The sequence below is a fragment of the Gobius niger genome (assembly GCF_951799975.1).
Source record: "Gobius niger genome assembly, chromosome: 7".
NCBI lineage: Eukaryota > Metazoa > Chordata > Actinopteri > Gobiiformes > Gobiidae > Gobius > Gobius niger.
In genome coordinates, this window is record NC_136858.1 from 23799349 (window position 1) to 23818300 (window position 18952).

At 40.9% G+C, this 18952-nt stretch overlaps 1 protein-coding gene across 2 annotated transcripts in view; it reads right to left on the minus strand.

Moving 5' to 3' along the window:
• Nucleotides 1-444: 444 nt before the first annotated feature.
• The window catches only part of khdrbs2 (KH domain containing, RNA binding, signal transduction associated 2), a 62929-nt gene continuing 44421 nt past the window's right edge, over nt 445-18952 (minus strand). The window contains exons 6-12 of one of the 2 annotated variants that reach the window (XR_013793040.1): nt 17931-18114; nt 6736-6821; nt 5301-5359; nt 3446-3542; nt 2035-2092; nt 1160-1218; nt 445-481 (exon numbers count right to left, since the gene is read on the minus strand). Coding sequence is in view for 1 of the 2 variants with exons in the window: in XM_079560116.1 (XP_079416242.1) it covers nt 3448-3542; nt 5301-5359; nt 6736-6821; nt 17931-18114 (424 nt within the window). In the remaining variant the exon portion in view is untranslated. Of the gene's footprint in view, nt 482-1159; nt 1219-2034; nt 2093-2714; nt 3543-5300; nt 5360-6735; nt 6822-17930; nt 18115-18952 lie in introns of those variants that run through there. The other variant, XM_079560116.1, reaches the window with a different exon arrangement.

Below are 18952 nucleotides of genomic sequence, written 5' to 3' on the forward strand. Positions count from 1 at the left end.
CAATTGATCTTTTGTAAATATGCATTTTGCGCAATCCTGAATATCATTTGGCAACAAACTTGGCAGGAAGGTGGGGGATGTGGCCTACTTTGTGGTTTTAAGCTGTTACTCTACTGGCTCAAAGATAAATGAGCTGAAGAAGGCAACAAAGCAGAAACCTTATCTAATATACAAATATTTCTGACATCCGCGGCAGCAATATGAGTGTGTAATTCTGTTGTCAGTGGCACCGGTGTCTCAATCTGGAGCCCTGGCACCACAAAATAAAAATGTTGCACAATATGGATTTAATGATGAAAGATGATACACTAAACAGGTTGTCGTCGTAATTGAAACTCTCAGTTAACTCCACGTTGTTAATTAAAGGCCAGATAAAACAAAAAATAAACTTTCCACAGTGGAGATTTGTAGTTTGGCATTGCCTACCTTATTGCTTCTATGCAATCAGATTGTGCCGTCTCTCCATTCATGCCTCCACTGACTGAAAAAAAGAGCATTTGATCAGATATGTTTCAATGCCAACACATGATTTGATACACAAAACGGAAAAGGTGAAAAGACTTCAGAAAAAACAGTAGAGCAACATATGGCATTTATTCTCAAGGTTTCCCGCAGTTCATCAAAATCAAGCCAGATATCATTATTGCTCAAATCGCATTTGGCTATGAATATGCTACATAATCAAACAGAACGGCTTTCTATAGATGCTAAATAAATCTAGCTAATTTGTGAAATCCTTTTTGGTAATCTGAATGCCGGAGGAGGGATAGCATTGGCATTCCCTTTCAAAAATGCCTCAACACCCGCAGCGGCTCAGGGAGTTGAGCTCTTGGCGAGGTTGAGGCTTGCTGGATATGAAAATGGATCTGAGAGTGCTTTTGGCAAGGACTGCTCAACATCATTGGCAGCCAATCTACAGCAGCCCTCACTCCGGACCATAGAGCAAATAAACAGCCAAACATAACAAGAAAATACTTTACAGAGGGCAACTGTATTCACCCGGGGGGCATCTTTCACTACAGTAGTCGGCTATTGAGCTGACAGGTATAGGCTATTCAATATAATGTTCAATTGACTTACCGATAAAGCTAGAAATTATGGATACATGTTCTGTGCATATTGTTTACAAGAAACTACACAACGACACAGTGAGACTCACCTGACAAATTCTCATCAGATCCTCAAATCCAAAGTGTGAGACGGCCGGCCGCACCTTGCCTGGAAAAAGAAATTGTCCCGTGATTAGGTTTTTGCATTGAGACTTGAGACAGTATGAGGTCTGTGGCTCTAACTCTAAGCACGGGGTGATCGGCAGTTATATTTCAGCCGCTACAATAACTGACTTCTGACTGAGAGTTTCCACATGTATAATTAAGAGTCGAGCACTTTACTTTTCGAGCAAAGGGCTGTCACGATCCTCTGACGAACTACTTCAAAATCCAGTATTGTTTGAATGCGAGCCCTTTTCCCTCTTTGGTCTCCGCTATTTTAATTGCACGTCTCTGCTTTATTGTGTTTTAATAAGCTGTCAGGAGCCGCCGACTGTACCACTGTAGTGTATGTAAATGAGCGTTAACCAAGAATTCAGGGGAAAGTGCGGCCAGATGGAAACTGCTTTTTTAATTCTTCATGAAGGCGGAACAAAAAGAACCATGAGGATCTTTGCCTCCTGATGCTGGATTCTATAGGAGCCAATGCTTCTTTCTGTTCAGCGGGCGATAGGGCATGCTGCTGCTCTGTAGCATTATTCATTATCTAATGCTGGGTTTAAGATATGTGCCATTTTCTATATTTCGGCATGCTAGTTTTGTATTATTTCACAGCTCTTTGTGTTTTTTGCAGCTTCAAACATCAGTAGCACATCTAACGAAAACACGCTCTTAGATTAATTTCTCTTCACATTACACTGTATAATTAGCATATTTCCAGTCTAGCACCGTTACCACATAACCACAATTAGTGCGAAGTATTAACTGATGAGTAATAATCGTCCGCGTGGTTAATCAGATTGAGCGGTGATGTGGTGTGCCTTACCCATCTGCTGAGGAGGGCCTTTCCAAAGAGCAGGTTACTCTGAGGTGATCGTCTGTGGCTGTAAAGCACAGCACAAGTATAAGGAGAAACCCAGAGAGACTGCTTGTGTTTCATTAGTCAGAAATGCTGCACATGTCAACACTGTATAAAAAAGTAAACCAATCAAGATTTTAAAAGGTTTATTTAGTAAAGTTTATTCATCGCTTTAGAAAAGTTTAATACATCTATTTTAACTTAAATGTTATGATACTTTTAGTTCTTGAAAATGAGTGTCTCAAAGTTTGGATTTTAAATGGCGCAGGTTTACTTTTTCAAGTGGATGTTAGCATTGGTTTATTGCATGTTATGTTACCTGGTTAGTGTTTAGTCTTCCCTTCAGTCCACAGATCTGTGGCCTTCCCAGAACTAACAAAAGAGAGATCGCTAAATGGACTGGCGCTTTTGACTTTAGGTGCATTACAGCAAACAGAGCAGAGTTAAGGCATTATGATAGTGTATGGTACAGTATATGAGGACTTCTTACCTCTTTTAAGTGCATCTGATTATTGCTGTCAGCCTTCACGGGGGAGTTTAGAGTGAAACTGATTTATTGAGAAGAGAAACTTTAAACACTTGATTATGCGGTTTATCTTAGAGGCCTGTTTAATGTGGATGATTGTAAAGTGGCTAATTTAGTTGGAGTCTTACACAGCAGTTTATGTTGTTTTTATTAAATGCTTTATGTACAAATACAGTTTACACACAGAACAAAGCACGCGATAGAAATGACACACTGTACAGGCTAACTGCGCTTCAACCAACTAACATCTTTGTCACAATGGCAATCGCACACTTGAGCAAACAGATCTTTAATACAAGGTTTAAATTGGTCTTTAGTCACTCATTATTTAAACATGTTTCATTTTAGATAGAGGGAACAATTTAACGTAAGATTATTTATTGTTCACTGTTACATTTACTATTTTAGGAATATGTCGTTTTGACCCCGCCCCCCCAGCATTAAGTTATGGTTTCCATGTGCTGCCGTCACCAATGAACATATTTCTTCTATGGGTTGCAAAGTGGTCGAGAGAAAAAGCAAGACAAAAAACATTTCAATTTCACTCCCATCATTCCGTAGATTATAGTAAACGTTTTATTGTACTGAGTATTTGCTGGCGACACAAGGAAACCATGGTGCAGTCCAATTATGAAAGTTTAGATTGGGTCGGGTAAAAGCAGCATTATATTACATAATTAGAGATTGTGCTTAGTATCCTTTAGCTACCAAATGAGTTTACTGCGGAAACGTTTATTTAGTGTGCTTTCAATATTATTACTCAGTAATTACTTTCTCAAAAAAAAAAAAGTATTCTCACAAATTTTAGGACATAGGAAAAACATATCTGGGACAGAGGTCAGATGCAAGCACCTTCAGTATCGACCGTAGGGATGTTTTCTGAAGCCTCCTCGTGTAAGCCGTAAAACCGGAGCTTTGAGAGCGGGGCGCGAGGTCGGCCACTCCTCCTCTGCAAAAGAAGAGGCAAGACGTGAGAAATGCTTTTACTTTGCACGGACACACTTGGGTCGCGAGTTAGATGGTCAGAAGGAGGTGATGTACCACAAATATTTCTCACAATCCATTTAAACCAAAGGCAAAAAAACTCCCAAGAAAACCCCCAATCTGCCCCAGCATTTCTCCTCACAAAAGTGGTTTGGAAAGCACTTAGGAGCAGAGCTGAGACCGGACTGTCAGCATTTCCTTCTCTTAAATCCAAATTACATAAAGACAGCCACCTCTGCTGCACGGCACACGGCTCCGCGTCCAAATCAGGAGTGTTCACGGAGCAGAAAATCAAATCGCTGGCCCTTGGTTTCGGTTTGGTCTGACCTCACCAGTCCAGTGCACACTCTATGGAGCTTAAAGTGAATGAAGCCGCAAACCTGCTGTGGTAACTGGCTTATCGCAGGGTCCGATGATAACACAGTTTGGCCTGTTGTTGCGCAAATTACACCTGGAGCAATAACGCTACACGTTATTGTTTCCTGGTTCTGGACGCCTCCTTCCCCATTTGGTCAGATGCCCTTCCTCTCATATCCAGCTACATTATTGTGACCTGAGAAGTGTAGCACCGTAAAGAACACAAACATATGATATTATTGTGCCCACACACATTCTTTTCTTAACCTTATTGCCGTATTTTCCGGACAATAAGTCACACTTTTTTCAGAGTTTGGCTGGGGGTGCGACTTATATATCAAAATATATCATTTCACATGTTTGTTATTTGCACACTGGCAGCAGCTGGAGGCCGCTCTAGGCTTGTGTGCCAGTATCTGCCACTCCTGTACCACTGAAGTTTAAAAAAACGGTCATCGAGCAGCAGAAAGAGTGGAGGAGCGAGAAACTTGTGAGGGACTGTTGAAAAGCAGAGGTTACTCTTACTGCAGTGAAGAAAACAATAAAAGCTAATTGCTAGAGGAACGAGTTTGAACAATGTGGTGCCGGGAGAGGCTTGTCAACGGTGAATCTACACCTCCATGTCCAGGTAGTTGCCAAGGCTGGTGCGACTTATACTCCGGAGGACTTATATATGTTTTTTTCTTCCTCATTATATATATTTTTTGCTGGTGTGACTTATACATGTTTTTTCTTCTTCATTAAACATTTTTAGCTGGTGCGACTTATACTCAGGAGCGACTTATAGTCTGGAAAATACAGTAATTGTTTTTATAATATTATCATTTATATTTGTGTGGCTTTTGCTTCCTTCCAATGGTGCTGAGGCAACCTGTCAGGGGCAATGGGCATTGTACTCCACCACGAGTCTATGGAAGAATGATTGTTAATAAGCCAAGGAGACACATTTGGGAGAGCCAGACACTCCATCACTGACCACTGGTTGCATCTGCTACTCCTCTGGCACAGTTTCAGAGCATTAGCCACAGAGCAGAGTGGTGCGTGCCCCTCCCTGGGCCAACCTCATCAAGAGCCAAGTGGAAACACATGGCTCTCCTTTTGACACAGCAGCAGCTTTTAAAAATCACAAACAACATTAGTTCCTATTGTTTGCCACTGCATCAAAAATAATCCAAGCGTCATTGTTCAAATATGAATTTCTAAGTGCGCCCATGAAAGCTGGTCATTACCTTCAATAACACATTTCTCTGAGTATTGTTTGGTTAAAGTGTAATGTTTGTTATTCGAAGCTTGTTCTCTCGCCTCCTTTTTCATATTCATCAAACCATGGTGCAAAGAAAGTCAATAATTCCAAGGCTGTGCGTACCGTAGCTGTTGTAGGCGTCTTCACTGTTGGCATGCGGATATTCGTAATAATCTGAGACACTGAAGAAAGGGAGAATGAGAATAAACATGTGTAACAAGGGAAAGAGCATGATTTACACAATGTACAATACATCTTAAATTGATATACAGTGCCGGGAGAATACTTTGCAATTGTATTTACTGAATACTTGCCTTAAAGTGTATTTTGTAACGTGTTCTATTACTTTGTCCAATCACAGTACTGTATTCTGAATTCTTAGAATACTTTCATGTTGATTTGCATAATATTCATGCGTAAAAGCGGCATATGATTAGAAACTTGCAACTACGCTACCCTGCCTGTTATGAATTTATCTCCCACTAATTAGGATGCACAACCGTCCAGAATGCTAAACTTTTCCCCGACTGTTTTGACCTTCTCATTTGGAAAGTAAGTGTATTCTAAAAACCCTCAAATGAAAGAGTAACTTTACCAGAATACAGTTACTCAAAATGAGTATTCTAAATATGTTTTCTAAATACAACTATTCAGTTACTGCCCAACACAATAGGACAAGGTGTGCATGTGTGCATGCAAGGCCGTGGGGAACCCAGGGTGGTGAGGGTGCTGCAGCACCCCTGATGGATGCTTTATGTATTGCAAGCAATATTATTAAGCAGGACCTAAGCATAGAAAACGTGCTATTGGGGGAAATATTGTCCCTCAGCACACCTAACCAAAATAGGTTCCCACGGCTCTGTGTGTATGCAGTTACAATCACTTACAATATTATAGACAATTAAATTTGTCTGAATATTGACAATAGAAATACAAATACAAATGTAAGTAATTACATCTTCACAATACATAAGGTAGGAAGATAGACTTTTAAGTGTGTGGACGATGGAGGTGGGAGCAAGAGCAACAATAAACCAAAAACTAACAGGGCAATGGTCTGTCTGAATGAATGAATGTACATGTGATGCATTTATGTGTGGAACGAAGGCCTATTATTTATTAGCCTGGTGAGACCATATTTTTTGATACAGAGGGGATCAGTCTGGACACCCTGTACCTGTTGGCGGCATCAGAAAACTCAAAACGAGCCTGAGCAATCAGATTTGTTTATTTGTGGTCACATGTTGTTGTTGTAATTGAAGTTACTAAGTTACTGCAAATACATTATGAACATACTTTTCATTTCAATGAACAGAAATACTATGCTAATAGGATGAAACAATGGTAACTGACTGAAGGATTGCTTCATTCTCCAAGATGTCTGGATGCTGAACTCCTCTCCTCCAGCTGCCCCGTTGTTGTTATTGATCTGTATGTAATGCTAACTATAGCTGTTTAGCACCAGGGGTTTAAGATCAATGCACTTTTGATCCTGTTATGCTTTACTTGACAACAGAACTAACAGAACGGCCCGCTTCTGTCAGTGCTACATGCTCACCTCTTCTTGGACTGGTTGCTGTAGTTGTCCTCGTAGGCTTCATAACTTTCCTCGTCATACTCCCCTCCATATCCGTCATCATAGCCCTGAAAGGAAAGATGTTTCAATCGGCATCACCAACGACTGAACACAAACATCCTTAGAATCGAGAGGAAGGTGCGCGGTCTCGAGTCAATCACGCGGCGCTCGTAATGAGAGGAACAACTCTGTCCAACATACGTTATTAATTGGGGTTTTCAGGAGGAAGGTGTTTCATAACAGACTAATGGACACCTACTGAGCCGCCAGCTGCTAATGGAGCACAATGACTGATGACTTGCTGCTCACAGAGATCCACAGAAGTATGCGTAATCGGCGCAATGTGGAGGACTGACTGGCTGGGAAGCATTTTAATGATTTGTTTCTATCATTCAGCTGAACATCAAACACCCACTTCGACTTCTGTGTAACCGTATCTGCTGCATCATCTTCTCCCACACCGATGACCTCATGACCTCTTTCAGTGTTGTCCAAAATCTGCTCGATGATCTTCAGCCTCACTGTTCTTCTACCCACAACTAAATGCTATATATATGTACACAAAACTATAGAGGGCAGGAAATGGCAGAGCTTCCACTAATGAGCTCAAATAAATGAACTCTCTAATTAGTTTTTATGGTAAAAGCTACATCCGCTTCTCCTTGCATTTATTGGGCAGACACAAGGTGCTGCGAGGACTCCTTTTGCATGAAATACCTTATTGCTGTCAGGATGATAATTCACAGAGACCAAAGTTTATGCCGACAGCTTAACCCGATCATCAGGAACTTGTATGCTCCGGTAATTGTTGCAGATTTAGCGAGAATGTTTTCGTGCAGCGTCTAATCTTATCTAATCCTTTCCTGGCTTACAATAACAAATCTGGATCCTTTACGATCATACCCCTAATCAGCCCTTTGTAGCTTTTCGAATAGGTTTTAAATCAACAGATGAGAAATCAGGGCTCGACTAAAGACGATTTATGCAAGCCATCATCTCAACTGCACATTTAGCGCGGTGTCTGCCTGCAACAATGAGGTAATATCTTTTTGCATTTGCTGCGGCTGCTCTGCCTAATGCTTTGTGACACAAAAGCAGACGCATCAGCGAGAGGGACATGAAGTGCAGCAAGCCACGTGAAATTACATTCAGGGCACTTTACACAGTCTCCTGTCTCAGGCGCTTCTCTATTTTAAAACATGGATTTGACAAAAAAAAAAAAAAGTTAAGGATTATGTTGGGGATTAAGTTGTTCTGGGGATCACAGACTTATTATTTTTCACAACTGAACAAAGGCATTGTCACAGAGCTGTGTGTCTCTGTAATAGAGCGCTTTGTGAATATTTTCAAATTCCTACAGCTGCCACCGCAATCTGGATATACTGAAGTAGTCACCAAAGTCTTAACCTAAGAAACTTTACAATGCGGTTGTTAAAGGTGCATTATGCATTACTTTTTAAGTGAAAAAGAAAACCTACAAAACAATTGATCCGCCATGCTGACCACTCACTCAACCACTGGCTACTATAAGGTCAAGTACGCACAAATATCAACTTTTTCCATGCATAAAAAGTTACATAATGCGGCTTTAAAGGGACATTATCATTTTGGACTATACTATCAGTAAAACACATGCTCCTAATGATGCTAAAAATGCTATTTCTGCAGTGGGTAATCAAAGAATGGATTTGGATGAGGACCTAACCTGTTTAACCTCAAATCCTGCGGACTTTAGTCACATCTCCATGGAGACGAGCTGGAGACGTACCCACTCCCGGTAAAATTCACGGTCATGTCTGAGCCGCTCACAGCAAAAGCACATGTTTGTTTGTGCATTTATGAGGTATTTTTCAATTCTGAAAATATCATGTCATAAAATAAATGCTTATATTTCAATTTTATTTATTGGGTGAAATTCTGCGCAGTGTGGCTTTAAATAACACATTTATCCTCATAGTATGTACGACTGTAGCTGCAGTGAACAATGGCTATAGTTGTAGTTGTAGTTTTTATATTTGACGATATATAATACAAAGAATAAAGGGAAAAGCCCACTCACTATCCACTCCCTCTCTCCATAGCAGCAAAACACATTGTAAGTATTTGTATTTCTTCTCATCTCTATATATACATGTCGAAGTTGGCAAATTTATACTTACAATAATAAATAGAGAATGCAACAGGTAGGGAATCTAGTGCATGCATTTCATCAATATTTCATTCTATGGAAGTGGCGCATTCTCTAACGAAAAGAAAGAACTCAGCTTTCTTAAAAATAAGTTTCCAAAAGGTTTCTAGAATCCATCACTAGGTGCACGACTGTTATTCAACAGACAAACAGAGGCGTCGGCAAAAAGCTTACTTTCTGCAGGTGGTGAAAAACAGATGATGAAAACAAAAACTGAACTGCTAAGCAGTTCCCAGTGTTGAAAGTTAAAACCTTCGGCAAAAGCATCGCACCATCCACCACCGTTTCCCATCCATCGTACACCGTCTACAGATATATATTTTCTCGATCAACAAACTCTCGGGCCAAACAGCTCATTAAACCAACTTGACTTCTATCTGTAAAAACAAATAACAGCTCTGCTCCTGACGCAGGGACAGAGAATAAATCAGGTGCTAACACAAAGGTTGGAGGCCTGTGGTTGGCAGTAATTAGGACAGCGCGGAGCTAAAGGCCCTTAGCCAAGTGCTTCATTATCAATTGACAAACGTGTAGGCCCCCCCTGACAGGGACTGATGGCGGAGCGGGGCGCTGCAGCTGAATGCCTGGGCACACTGCAGCACCAAATGAGATTCACACTCCTTTGTTTTCTCTGAATGAAGGCTTTCCACCGTTCCCCACCTGAGCGTGCCTTTTTATTGTATGCGAGCACTTTACACTCGTCTTGAGAAGCGTTGATTAGTTTCAATTATAATGGCGTCAGACACAATGTTGTTTTCTGTACGTCAATTTGGTGAGGCATACAGCATGGGGAAATGTAATTATAAGTTCAGTCGGTTCGTCCTTCTCTTTGTGGTGTTTTGTCTGTTGCCTCAGTTCTTATCAGCTATTGTCTTGTCGCTTGTCAATCTTGCTTTTATCATTTATCATGCTACACATTTCCACATTTCCACCAAATACAATCGATGTCTTGAGTGTGTTTGAGGATTTTTCTATTCAATCCACTGGCTTCAGGATCGTAGGCCTTCTTTAGATCATGTGAAGGATGCAAGTTCAGTGCAAACAATGTTCATCCGGCGCTCCTTGTGTGCTCACTGATGTGTGCTTGGTACACACACCTATTGTACCATCCAGTTTTGCGCATTGCATTCTTAAAAAGGAGCCTTGGATGTGTCCTTTTCAAAAGTACAAACACAGAAATCTCAGCCATCTTTTTTTTTTTTTTATGCGGGTGAACTGGGCGATATGGGAAGAATTCGTCCCCATTTCAAAAGAATGTCCTCTGCTTTTGCCACACTCCACAGATTAGAGTTTTTTTCCCCCGTCAAAGCCGCTCAGAGCACTGTGTTTAATCACATTATGGCATTTCGCGCACAGCCAGGGGATGGTTGCAGGGCTCAAGTTGAGAAAAAAAAAAAGAAAAAGAAGAAGCAAGGCATGCATTTGGGATTTCACCAGCAATTTGTACAATTTGTGCAGTGCTGTGTGTGTAGAGGCAGCGCCGTCGTTGTCTCGTGAGCACTGACAGCAGGATTTGATACAGATGGGATTTGATCTTTAACACCAGTCTAAGTCCGCGGTCCCAGTTCATATGCGCTGTCATCCATCACTCCCTAATCTGGTCTGCGCGTTCACTTTGCACTTTTCACTCCAGAGCTTAAACTGATCAACTGTCACTTGCCCTACTGTTGAACCTGCTCGAGAGTTTGAGAATTATTTATGTCTGTCTCGGCTGTCACCGCAAAACAATGGCAAACTTTGACGGAAAATAAACTTGCCCGTTGGTGAGGACGCACAGCTTACACAGATGTTCTATAATCCACCTACAATATTTGAGATAGGACATAAAACATTGGAGCCAGTCCTTGTGGAGCTGGTTAAAGAAAAAAATGTTTGATTGAATTGGTTTCCCCTGCCACTGAAAACATGTACAAGAGGTCAGGATGAATGGTGTGTGCGTGAAAGAATTGTGGTGGTCATTGCAGCAGCTGTGTGCAGTCGCGCTTCTTTCAGTCTACCCCAGGGGAAGCTGATGCTCCATACGTAACCACCACCGCCGTGTGTGGAGTGAAAGAAGAACAAAACCTAAACTGTGTGAAGTGCTTTGGGCGACTGGTGCAACGTGAAAAGGCGCTATATACAAATAAGCTTCCATGACATTTTATACATGGTCCATCATCTTTAAAGAGGGGATGCTTTGCCTTTCTTAAATAGCATAATGGGCAACGGTGGTAGAACGGGTCGTCTCATGATTGGAAGGTCAGGGGTTCGAATCCTGCGACATCGTTGTGTCCTTGGGCAAGACACTTCACTCTCCTTGCCTCCAGTGTCTGTGTACACTGGTGTGTGAATGAGAGGGTGAATGGGTGACTGGTTCCTTACTGTAAAAGCTCTTTGAGTGCCTTATGTAGGTGGAAAAGCACGATATAAGCTGAGGCCATTTTAAATGATAAAATGGCCTCAGCTTATTTCGTGCTTTTCCACTATTTTAGCATCTAACTGCAGTGATAACTATGTATTTTTAAGCTATTTTTGTAAAATGTTTTGTTCTTGTAACACAAATAAGAGGCTATCTGTAGAATTGACAGATACGCATCAAAAGAAATAATGACCATGCTGTTTTCAATGCTTGAATATCATATGCAACAAAATGTTACAAGGACATTTACTAGACGACTTATCTGACAGGAATACATTCATAAACAGACGTCTACAATCTGAAATTACATACTTTAAAAGGCCCAGAACAAATTCAATGTAATTAATAATCCACACAACACACTCTTATTGCTGAAGAAGCAGATAAGTTATCAGTGAAGAGCAGGCCTTGTCTGACCTGATAACACATCTACAGTCCACACAGTCCATACACAGTCATTCACATGGACCATGCAGTGGGAAATGAAAGACAATCAACAAGGAGTATGGGCCATAATTATCTCAAAGCAAATGTAAAAATATAGAAATAATCACAGAAATAATATGGGATGTTTTTGCAGTAATTTTGTTCATTCATGATAACTTTCTTTACTGTGGCCTTTATGCATTTCTCACTACAATTTTTCAAATCACACGCATGTTTCAAATAGGAACAAGATCCTACATAACCCCTTGGTTTAGTGGCTCTTTCTTATGCATTTTAGATTAGATTAACTACTGAAAATTACATTTGCTTCCAAATACAGACACTATTACATCAACTTGAACCTAAGAGCTCTTAAGTTCAGATTCAGTCAGGCAGGGGACACACCTCCTCTCTCATCTGAGGGAACATGTGTCTTTGGAAGGTCTTTCAAAGGTGCTGTACCTGACTTTTACCATTTTACAACATTTTTTTTATTTGTAGTGGACTACAGTGAAATCTATTTTGAGCCTTGATGCTGAGTGTTGCCTGGTCGGCTGCTCAGAAGGAGCGAAGGTCCGTGTCCAGCCGGTGACATGCATGCTGTGCATCTCGCTTGTTTGAGTTCTCTCTACGAGAAACCCAGGGGGCTCCATGTGTTTGTGCTTCACTTTTGTCTGTTTGGTTAATAGCATTAACTCGTAAAACAGACCTTTTTGATATGTATGTACAACACAGATAATCAGTGTCTACAGCTGCCTTGTGCACTGATTCTAAAGGGATATATACTGTATATACTCATATTTACATACAAATGTTGTGTCAGTCATTGATTTTATTTGCTGACAAAGATCAAGAAATCAAGTACAGTTCTCCCCTAGTATAATACACCTTTATATCAAGTACTTTAATCAATATTGTCACCCTTCACCGCAGTGACCACAGCGGTGAATGGTGATACACGGCCAAATGAAACCTTCACAGTGTCCCTTCCACGGAAACAATCCATTCGCCTCCATCACTTGCTGTACTTTTGTAGCCACAATAATGGTGACTGTCACTGTATTAGTTTTACAGTCCTGACAGCCTGACAGAGAACATTAATCTCTATAGCCCCAGGAGACACCCCCGTTACATGATGACCTGCTCCTCCGCTCGCTCACAGGCTAGCTGCTGTTTATAGGCAACCGCAATGCCATTAACCAAACACGCTGGATAAAAGTACAGGCCGAGGCACAATGCTATGCGGTGATGTGATTTTTTTTTTATGAATAAGCAATCCCATGCAAATGCGCTTCTGGCTCAAAACACTGCTCTAATTTAAAAACGGTGCCATCTTGGCGTGTGAGGTCTCTACATGAAGAGGATGGAGGGAAATTAATTTGTTAACAGTTCCGATGCGGTTTCATGGGTCTACTGTTTGACTGGCAGTGAATGGAAGCCTAAAAATGTAATGTCATTTTGCAGGCAACATAAGAATAAGATGTGCAGTGTTTGCAGGATTGTTCAAAAGGGTTTGCTCATAACAATAAGACACAAAAAGATGAATAGCTATGAAATGATTGTTACTGCAATATTAGGCAATGCAATATCGATAAAAGAAGCCACAATGTATCTCAAAATTAATGAGGTCTTCCCTCTAACTGAGACACATTTTTGCTAAAACAAAAAACACACAACAACTTGAAAGTCATGATTTGCCTAAATTTGTTTCATTTTCAGCCTTGATTTCTTCCTGATGTTGTATTGTATATTGTAAGTCTTGTTTTGACACATTTAGATGAACAAACAACAACTTTGTTTAATAGAATGTACAGTGTTAAAGTGGTTGGTTATTCAATAATCAAGACAATTTTTTTCTCATGTTGTGCAGCCTTTGTGTATATTTCACAGAGAGGAATTTCACAATTTCAGATTATTTACTGATATACTGTATGTAACATGTTTTAAAGCATCAATTGAATCTCTCGGTATTGGACACTTGTGTCATGGATTTCAATTCACCTTTTTATTTCCCAAGGGCATATTCAATTGCTGGGTCTTTTCAATGAGTCATGGATCATTCATCGCACAGCGCTTTAACCCAAAGGAATGGAAGCATCTGACCTGCGAAAAACTCCAGACACAAGGAAAGAATCCAAGTATATAATGTGACCAGGCGGCGTCAGTGTTTTGCTTGACGGCACTGTAATAGTTTGCACTTGGTCAGGAGGAATCAGACCATTGCCACCTAATGTTACCTCTGACAAAATATCAACCGTCTGGATTAATATGATGGTTATTTGGACACTGCAAAAGAAAGCACAGAGTGGTTTCAAAATACGCAGTTGTTATGTGTGAAAATGTTCATCCGCAACCCTTGCCTGTTTCAATAAATGTACCCTTATGGCTAAAGACTTAAGCTAAAGGTCGAGTGAGAAGCCACACTTATGCAGACGCTGGTGCGAAAATGCCAAAGATGTCCATAATGAAAAGGTCAAATGTGCTTTAAATTGGCAAATGTCAAAACAGCGCTCAAACTCAGAGTGGCTGCAGCTCGCGTGACAGTCGTATGAGGTGATGTTACAGCGCTAATGTAAAGGCAAGTGTCAAGGTGAGATTTGCGGTTGGGGAAAAGGAAATGTTGTGTTCATAAATTATAAAGATTGTCACCTGATAACCAGCAGCGGCCTCCTCTGACTTCCTATTGGTGCCCTAAATCAATAGTGCTGTGGATTAGGTACAATTATGGTCATTCTCGCGGTATCACTTTTATGCAGCTCTCTGACAGTTTGACGTCAGTCCATCAATCACAGGTCTCAGGAGATGTCCGCACTGAGCAGCCGTGGAGTCAAGGCGCAGTGGGTCTATTCCAGATGTAACGGGATACTGATATTCTATACAAATTGTGTACCTTTTAAATATACTTTTTGAGTTGTTTTTTTTAAATTATTTATCAAAGGGTCAAAGTAAAGACACTTCACCCAACTTGCCTGAGCTTATGTCGTGAGTGAGGGATTGCTTTGTGTTAGCTGGAGGGGCCGATGGCGCAAGTTTGCAGCCTTGAATTCATCAGTCTACCCCAGGGCAGCTTACAAGCGCCGAGTGTGGAGTGAATGATTGATGACGACAGTTTAGCACTTTAACCTCTTAACCCTCACCCATTAACCAAGCACATTTTCTCCGGTTCGGCTTTACCCATATCTAAAAGCTTCTCGACTGGAGTTCACAGCCTATAGGCCAGTGTGACGCCTCATTTGAAACTTTTTCGTCATATTTCTTTAAGCCCTAGGAAAACTATTCTTTATTAGGATCCTAATGGGGATCCTAATAAAGAATAAATGAAGAATAGAGGGGTTTTTTTGTGTGTGTGTTTTTGTCACTTTTTGTCGTTCCTTTGTGGCTTTCTTGTTGATTTCCTGTTGCTTTTTTATAACTCTTAAAGCAGTACTAAGTAACTTGTTTACCTTAATGAATCCTTTTCGTAGTCCCTCTGGGGGTAATACAAGTGTTGATGGGATGATTGTTTTTTTTTTAAATCTCCCCCTGTGTCTCTGGCCAGAAAACCACACTTCCAACTTTGCTGCCTACGGGTCGGAGGCCCCAATACACACTAATGGAATCACGAAGCAGAAGCTAACAGGCTAATGGCAAAGCTAGCTGCGGGCTAGCGCCACTTAAACAGTATTTACAGCAAAGCTTGAGTGAAAAAAATGATCTCCATTGTGTAATTGGATGAATATCCCTCTCTCCCTTTGTCTCTTTTGTCAGTGTAGTATTTACTCTCACGGACAATTAATGAGTAAAAAAACGCAACAATGTAACGACACCTGCAGTGGCGCTTATAGCCTCTAGGGGCATGAGATACTTAGTTCTGCTTTAAGTCGTGTTTTTGTCACTTTTTTGTTCTGTCGTTGCTTTTCCAGCACGTTTTTGTCACATTTTGGAAGAGTTTTTGTTGTGTTCTGGCAACTACTCTTTTGTCATTTTGCCACTTTTTTGCTTTTAGATTTTGATTATGCTTAACTGGAGATTAAAATGGGTGGTAAGAGGTTAAGAAGAAGAAGTTACGTTTGTAAAGAAGTGTAGGCCATGCAGTAAAGCGACAGCAGCTGCATCCGTTATATTGGCCTAATGGCCTCACTTACTTTATTACAATGTGAAGTTCCAGCACATAATATAAGATTATTGCTTGTACCTTTGCTTGTTGCTTGAACTGCTCACTTTATCACGTGCTAGGGCAGTGGCAAAGATGGAAGACAGTGCTTGTCTAATATTGTGCTCAGTTGCACAGTGCCAGGTCCGTGTAGTGGAATAACAACAACCAAAGCCTTGTACGCTCTGATTGGGAAGCAAGCGACTACAGTATCCGAGTGTTCTGCCAGACTTCGGAAACTCGCTCAAAGAAAACTGTAAAGTCACAGTGAAAAAGCAAAGACAGATAGTGTTTGAGAGAAGAAAATGTTCAGGACAAACTCATCTTCCTGTAATCCCGCGCCTCTGTCCTCCCCAATTTCCAACCTCCAATTACAAAGGGAAAACGCCTTGCTTTTTCTTCACCCCTAAGAAATACATAGGCTCTACATCAGAACTCAATTTGGTTTGGTAATGAGACTGCGCTTGTGCTGTTCCCCGTGCAGACAGGCCAATCTTCAATTGCCAGCACACGAGGGCTTTGCTTAGCGGGAAGGCTCTGAGGAAATAGACTGGTGGAAGTGTTGCCTTTTTTCATTTGGAGGAAACTTGAAGCTCACCTTGTGTAGTCATTTCAAATGCCCTTGAATTTGAAATGGTTAGATCGCAGGACAACACCCACTTTACCAAGGGCACACTGTGGTGTTGAGATAAAGCTGTGTCAAGAAATACTCCATGAAGAAAAATAATGTTTTCCCATGCAACCACAGTTATTTAAATACTGTTGTTGAATGGTACACTGAGCACACTCAACTATGCACTTTATTCAACACCGACTTTAACCACCTACTCACTGGGATCTATACGTATTTCTCTCTCAGACTCTTGCTTAAGGCATCATTATCCCTCCACCCTCACTCGTCTCCATCACCATTTTGACAATAGTCTTTTATGTTCATTATCTCCCCCTGCCTCACCGTATGACCACCAAATGTACTGTGTCTAAGCTAAGCTAATTATCAGCCAGCTAAATTGGAAAAATGTAAATACTGTACCACACCAAAATGCATTTTTCATGGACATTTTATCTGCTCTGTTGTTTAAATTAAAGAATACTGATCTAGATAAAAGGTCGAGGTTTATTAGCACCTGTCGGCTATTCTGAAACGCACTTTCACAAAAACTCACCTCATAGGCAGCTACTCAATGCTTCATATTTCCGTTGTTAAGCATAAAATGTGAAATTCAACAGGCTGCGATTATATAACATCCAAAGTACACCCAAAAAACAGCACTGAAATTACATTAAAAACATAATAACAAAACTTGTCTTCCAACACCCACTCACTGCCCCATACGTCTGTCATCAGACCTATAAATGGCAAATGGACTCCACTTATATAGCGCTTTTCTACCTTTATCAGGCACAAAGCGCTTTACAGTAAGGAACCAGTCACCCGTTCACTCTCTCATTCATACACCAATGTACGCAGATACTGGAGGCAGGGTGAAGTGTCTTGCCCAAGAACACGACGACAGTGTGCATTTGTGGGAGCTGGGATTCTGGGCCATAGCTTTATGCATGATGTCAGCAATTTAAACATATCAATAAAATGCTGAAATGGGAGATGATTGGATTAAAAGAGTTTCCCATCCCATCTGTTTAACATACAAAGAAATGCACCAAATACAATTCACTGAAGCGTTGTCAGATAATTGAAAATACGACTTGAAAAAGCACTTCTTTGGCTTGAGACTTGGAGCAGTTTGCTCTTTCTGCAGTCAGCTATACATTCACCTCGTCCGATTAACTGCACCGCTCATACTTAACTTCATCGCTTGCTCATCAGACAGTCATTTGTTTCAATTCATTTACAAAAGGCATGAAAATCACCTTGAAGCCTGCAGCAGACTGTTAATTCATCACTGACTGGACACTGTGTTGGCTTCATTGTCGCAGTGCTATCTAACTCAACCTTCAGGCATCTCAATGAGATTGGTTTAGCAGGCTTTAAAAATAGTCAACTGTTTTGATAGTATAGCACATGGACTTACATAGTCGTCATACGCTTCGTGTGTAGCTGGTAATAGAGGCGGTCTGTATGTGTTGCTCGCTGCTGCCCCTCTGGGTCTTGGAGGTTGTGCGTCTCTGGATACAACAGCTGTGGGCGGTTTACTGTGCGTCGCTGCCGTTGAACCCCGAGGGGCGACTGCGTTCCTTCCTGTGCCTCTGTGGCCCCTGGCAAAAACATCAAACAAGAAACTCATTTTGTGCTAAAACATGTTTAAAAGAGGTGTTGTGAGAAAAGTGTGGAGCTAAGGCAGAAAAATGACTGACTGAATGAATGAATTTGAATCGTTTTGCAGTATTCAGGTGTTATTCTTTAAGTGCAGGAATATAGTAGAAAAAAGATCCAGTGGCTTAAAATGTCAGTTTTATTCTACTAACATTCTTATGTGACACAAATTGGTATGTTAGTGAAAGATGAATAAGTGGCACATTGTTACTGAATCACATCTTCACTCGCCCGGAGCAGCACTTGGGTTAAAGCCGAGTCTTCACATTCATGACAACTGCTAAGTTGCTCACTTAAGAGACTTTAAACTGTTTCCTTTTGTCATAGGATTTTCCTCTGAATGACGGTGAGGTGAGCACATTTTATTGTCTAGTACAGCAGAATAGTGATATTCTGTGCTTAGTTTGATCCCCTGTTTGGGGGAACGCATTCCCCCAATTCTCAGTTTTTCAGGGTAAAGGATCCGGGAAATATTTTGGAGGAAATTTATCTGATATAATGGTGTTTAAAGGAGCTATCCTTGATTTTTTTAATTTTCTGTTATTGGAATAAAATTTGTTTTGTCCTTTAGTATTCACCTTATTCCGCCCCGCCCACTTTTGCCACTTATTGCGTTGTCTCTGCACTTCCGTTGTCCAGACACTTCCGGTCGAGCGCGAAGCCCGTTCATTTTAACGAAGAACGAGGGAAAATATTCTCCGCTCAAATCTGATGTTTAGTCGATTGATTTGTGTAAAATGGTCATTTGCACTAGCACGTCGACGCTGCACCGTTTCTCTG